A 6,315-nucleotide genomic window follows, 5' to 3' on the forward strand; every position below is an offset into this window, starting at 1 on the left:
ATATTAATGCCATGCTGCGTCCTCATTCATTGATTAGTACGTGTAATATCAACAATGTGCGTCACATAAATGTCCTAAGTTATCGCATGGGTCAGTGTGTGCTTATCAGTGAACGACGACCCAATATCTCATCATTTATTCGAATGCATTGTTCCCGAGTTCGACAGCAGTTGGATCTCTCACTGGGAACGGACTAATATATCTGCTCAAGTCAGAGGCTCCTCGGAGTAGTGTATGCAATATATATATAGTGCCTATAGAAGTAAATTATGGGCAATAGCCTTAAACCGCATGAGATTGCCAATATATTGAGTTTGGATGCCTCTTTGTAATAAACACGACGTCGTGTTTCAGAAACACATTTCACACAATATTTATGACATTGTGGCACATTTTCTAATGATGATTCGATCTCATTTTACTACCAAACCAGAGTGACTATAGAGTAGTATAGAGTAGTTTCAGTTAGGCGTCACGATATTTTCTAAGTTTCACACAGTGTCTTAAAACAGGCACTGATAGCGCGCAAGCATATAACATGATATATTCATTTTAATTCACTATAATGAATGAAAACAAAGCAATATCACTGTATCACTGTACATGAAACAAGGAAGATCCAAAACACAGAACGGTTTATTTATATTTGCGTTCACAGTGAGAGAAAATGTAACGTTTCATTTGTGTGCTCGCTTTCAGTGCCGCCATTCTTGTTTGTGTAATTGACAAGAAAAGCGCTGTGCCGCCTAATTGAAACTCTATAGTCATTCTGATCTGGTAGTATGTGACTGTACTGTATGTGCTACATGTACTATAAACATCAGCCAGTAGATGTGTTCATTCTTTGCAGTGCCATTTCACATTTTAATATTAGAAAACAGTAAGACACATTTTGCCTTTAAGAACTTCATTCTAACTTCATCCCTACAGCCGTCTTGTACAAAAAAGTAATTAGGGTAAGAAAAAAGAAAATAAATTCACACCGTCAATATCTCTATGTATCGATGTTCATCTTTTTCGTCTTTTTCGATTTCAAACGTTGACAAAGAGTAGTTATCGACAACAATATTGCATTAATTGCAGAACCGGCACATCCAACATAAAATGGTGTCCTCGAGTTGTGCGAAACTTCATAGATTGCTCCTGTTAGATAAAAAGTCAGAAACTGGACATTAGTTTCATAATCTGACCTAAATTGTAATGCGATAACTTAATAAAACATTGAACTGTACTGTTCAAATCAGGCTGTTTGAGTGGGCGAGTGAGTGAGTGAGTGAGTGAGTGAGTGAGTGAGTGAGTGAGTGAGTGAGTGAGTGAGTGAGTGAGTGAGTGAGTGAGTGAGTGAGTGAGTGAGCGAGCGAGCGAGCGAGTGAGTGAAATTAATGAAAACGGACATTATAACATTTTAAAATTGCCAGAGTTAAAAGCCATGAAGCCGTAACTGGAATCCACTTTCGAAAATGTTTTAATATTAAATAATTTGTGCTGCTGTTGCACTTGTTCAAGCATGCATGTATGATTATCTAGTGAGCAAACAATATCAAATTCTCACATATTTACAAATCTTTGACATTGTCAAGTAAACACCTTTTGCCTCTTTGACGATTGTTTACATATGGACATCAATGAAAATACATAAATCCATCAATGGCTAATTATATAGCAAAGGTGGAGACGAAGGTAACTTGGTTAATCAGATTAATTGAACCAAATCACATGGTGTGCACGTGGTCTGGTGTGGTCTGATATAGTGTTCTGTGATGTGGTGTTCAGTGGTGTGGTCTGGTATGGTATATTTTCAAATGATAATCATTGACAAATCATAGCGCAAGTTCCCAGCTGCTGTGTTTTACTTTAACATATAGAATCGGTCGCGATAACAATGAATCATTACCTGCTAGGGGTAGTAGAATAGTACCAAACACTTGTCCTGCAATATTCAGTCCGACTGCACTTGGTAGGTTGACCATACCAACAATGGCTTTAGAAGACACCGTTTGTAAGGGAACAAAAACGCCTAAAGCCAAACCCAAAAATATACAGCATACTACCATTAGGCCAAAGTTTGGACTGAACATGAACGAAACGGTGGCTATAAACTGTACAGTTGCTGCTAATGCCATAAGACCGAATGGGGAAATAAGTCGCCGGTCAACAAACCATCCATGAATCAAGCGACCAATCATATTACCACATGCTTTAATTGTAATCAAAATGGCGGCCATAAGGGGTGAGATTCCAGTGTCAACTGCACGTACAACTATAAATACTATGTTTATTGCATGTGCTACACTGAACAAAAAAGCACCAAGATTAACACAAATCAACAAAGGGTATTTCCGTAATAAGTGGAAACCAGTAAGTTTTGAAACAAGTGTTGACTTCTCGTTTTTATCAATTATCGATGAGTTTCCGTTTTTGTGCTCATTTGTACATTCTGTCGGCAACCCTTCACGTTCTTCACCGGTCCCTGGGAAGATATCTAAACCGTCTCGTGGCCTTGGTGTTTCATCATCTTGTTCGACATCTGGAGTATCGCCATCTGGAACCTGGTCTGAGGAGATGTCTTTATTTTTCTTTTCTGACGGTTTCATAATGACAGCACACACAGTCAGATTGGCAGCAAGGCCAGCAAAAATAAAAAATGATCCATGCCAGCCGTAAAAGTCTATTAATGTTCGTGCCAAGATAGGCAGAACAATACCACCGATAGAACCACCTGTCGTAGCAATACCATTTGCAAAGGCGAAGTTTTTCTGAAAATATGTAGCAACAATTGAAGTGCCAGGAACGAGAACAAATATCATACCTACACCTGCAAGAGAGTGATACACAAATGATATATACACCATAATTTTACTATATGGGCAGTAAATGCATTGATGGGACTATTATGACAGTTACTTGAAAGTTTATCCAAGCTTGCCTAACCATCCATGTTGTTATTTGTCTAATATACAGTACCATTTAACTGATACTATGGGCATGCTCTTGTTGCTATGCATAAGTGCATTAACATTTTGGATGTTTATCCACTTGCCTAATCATCCCTACCTTTATATTTACAATATACACTGTCACTTGGCTGTTGTTATTGGCGTGGTCTTGTTGTTCAGTATAAACATGTCCATTTTTAACGCTTATCCACTTGCCTATAAATCCTTGTTGTTATCTTTGCAATGTAAATCATTTCACTGTTGCTATGGGCGTAGTTTTGTTGCTAGGCATACTTGAAGACACTTTTAGAATTTGTATCCACATACTTATTCATCCTCATTGTTATTTTTGTAATATACATTACCATTTGACTGTTGGTAAGGGCGAGGGCATGGTTGCTAGGGCTAGTTGTGTCAATAAGTTCTGAAGGATATCTGCAAAATAACACCTCCAGAAACATCCCTACCAAACTTCAACTCCATTCACCATGGAGTTTTTGGGATATACTTTTTTGACGGAAATTGTGATTTTTTGACCTAATTTGCATATCGCTTATTGGATCATCCTGTCGTGAATACACCTTCATATACACACATCCTGATGCATCCCCATTAAATTTTAGCACAATCTGCTCAGTAGATTTAGAATTAAAAGATGTTTTTACCAAAAAGACACATTTTCATTTAAACAAATTTCCATCTACACACCCTTTAGTAATATTTCCACCAAATACCAAGGTAATCAGTCCGGCGGTTTTTGACTTTAAATTGTTTACACACACACACACACACACACACACACACACACACACACACACACACACACACACGCACGCACGCACGCACGCACGCACACACACACACACACATACATACATACATACATACATACATACATACACATAAACATACACAAACAAACAAATAAACAAATACAGAGAGACAGACAGACAGACAGACGTACACAAACATACACACACGTACACATACACACACATTTTACCATGCCATTAGCACTACTAAACCTCAGTTCAGTAGTTGTGCCAAAAACTAACGCCAACAGCCAAAAGTCTCTCTCTCTCCTCTCTCTCTCTCTCTCTCTCTCTCTCTCTCCTCTCTCTCCCTCCCTCCCCCCCCCTCTCTCTCTCTCTCTCTCTCTCTCTCTCTCTCTCTCTCTCTCTCTCTCTCTCTCTCTCTCTCTCTCTCTCTCTCTCTCTCTCTCTCTCTAAGTAGCTAGTAAAATTGTACTCTTACCGCGTACGATTCCCACCGTAAGGAGAAGATGCACCACACTTTCAGCGAAAGGAATTGATACCATTGCAACAGTTTCAAGTACAGCTCCGAGTAGGGCTATCGGTCGTGCTCCATACTTGGATACCAAGAAACCCGACATGGGAGCTATGAAAGATCAAAGGTCTTTCTGTTTTCTCTTGTATGACTGTGTTGGACGAGCAAATCAAAGTTGAATAATAGAGGGAAATACATAATATAATTACTTACCTCCTATGGCCAGGACAATGGCGTACAAGGTGAATACCAACGTGAAAACCGACGCTCCTTCATCAAAATAATTGAGGAATGCCACAAAAAAGATACCACTGCATGTTTGTATAGCATTATAGAAGTGAATGAAGAAAGTACCGGCAACAATAAGCCATTTCCAAGTATCGTCCACATGTTGTGCGGAGTTACCACTTTGTTTTGGCATATTTTCTACGGACTTTCGATCTCCGAAGACAGTAAAATCTTGTGTGTAGAGTACGTAACACTCGTATAGGGATTGTATGTAGATGTATGTGGACTGTATGTAGCCATGCAAATGGGAACACAATGGTCAAATAGGATAGAACTTTGACCCTTAAATAAACATTGCCATCACCATGATATCAATAAATGACCAAATATTAATACAGTATTTAATACTACTCAGTAATGCGTTCTATGATACGCATGTTTTGATTGGTTCACATGTATATGCCCCATTTCTCAGCAGAATAGTGAACTATACAGGGCAACATCTTGTCGTGTTTTACTGTTTAAATACCACTAGGTCATCATTTTACAGCATACACGTTTCACCTTCAGGAATACAGGAGACTTCGTCTTTACTTGCAAATGCTATAACCATGTAAATGATGTATCAAGATCAGAGAGATAATCACACAGGTTCATATTGAGATAGATAGAAATAACTCAGAGACATCCCTTACATAGTGTCTGCCCTGTACTATGTTACATTTGTGTGTTATCTGTGTTAGTCCTCCGCCAGAAAGTAGGCTATTACAATGGGCTCCGTCTGTTCGTGTATCCGTAATATATCATTTCTTGGACATGCAAAATCCGTTTTCAATCAAACCTGATACAAAGGTGACATATGATATGTACATCACTGTTTTAAGAGATATGCAAATTTGACAGAATGACGGACATATTTGTAGTGAAAAATCTATATTTACTGCCTATAGGTAGTTGATATCCCCGAGTAATACTAGATTCTTCCACTTACGTTTTCAAAATCCAAATACTGGCAGAGCTCTCACCAAGGGACACAGCGTTTTCCACAAGGACACTTTGAACAATGACAACGTTTCGAAAAGCCAAAGAACTAGTTGATTGTTTCCATACATTGTACATACATGTGCACATGGTTGTGTATATGAAGACTTGTGTCTATCTCAACATGAAACCTTTGATCAGTCTCACTGATCTTGACACATTATTTAGTAGCATTTTCAAGATTTGGAAATTGACCAAATGGTGGCCATATTTGAAGTTAAAAATCAATATTTTAATGCATAACTCGAAAACTCTAATACATAGACTCCATTCATGTGCCCACCCCATATTATCAGGTGCAATATTTCTTTTCAAATGTTGACCTTTTGATCTAGAACTTATAGAAGGTTTATCAGAACGATAAAAATCCAGCTATCTGTTGCATATCACAGACACTTGTAGTATCTATTCTGCAAATTTCTTTTAAAACATGTTTGCAGGTCATACAGAAAACAGAAATATACACAAGCATTACTGTTGCTACTCATCTCACTTTCTACATAATGGTGACTACTTTTGTATTTAAAATCAATGTGTAATACAGACTTCAAAAACCGAAAATACATAGTGATTCCGCATTTGATTTGGCCGAATGGTGGCCATATTTTTAATTGAAAATCAATATTTACCCATAAGTGAAAAACCACAATACATAGAGCTGGAGCTCAAGTGTCGACCCTGATATCGGATGTAAACTTTTTTCAAAACATCAAACATTGACCTTGATCTTAACCTTCAGGGTCAATTATCAAAGTGTAGCCATTTCTTACAAATAACAGATATTTTGTGGAAGTTATTTATTTACTGTCAAATTCTTTTAAAG

At 37.9% G+C, this 6,315-nt stretch overlaps 1 protein-coding gene across 1 annotated transcript; it reads right to left on the reverse strand.

Moving 5' to 3' along the window:
- Positions 1-994: 994 nt before the first annotated feature.
- LOC144439370 (monocarboxylate transporter 3-like) lies at positions 995-4,644 on the reverse strand. The gene is made up of 4 exons (XM_078128655.1): positions 4,437-4,644; positions 4,191-4,334; positions 1,895-2,815; positions 995-1,143 (listed from the first exon to the last, which is right to left on the reverse strand). The coding sequence occupies exons 1-4, from the start codon at positions 4,642-4,644 to the stop codon at positions 995-997; spliced, it is 1,422 nt and encodes a 473-aa protein (XP_077984781.1).
- Between the last annotated feature and the right edge of the window lie 1,671 nt (positions 4,645-6,315).

This window comes from Glandiceps talaboti, chromosome 8, assembly GCF_964340395.1.
Source record: "Glandiceps talaboti chromosome 8, keGlaTala1.1, whole genome shotgun sequence".
NCBI classification, from domain to species: domain Eukaryota; kingdom Metazoa; phylum Hemichordata; class Enteropneusta; family Spengelidae; genus Glandiceps; species Glandiceps talaboti.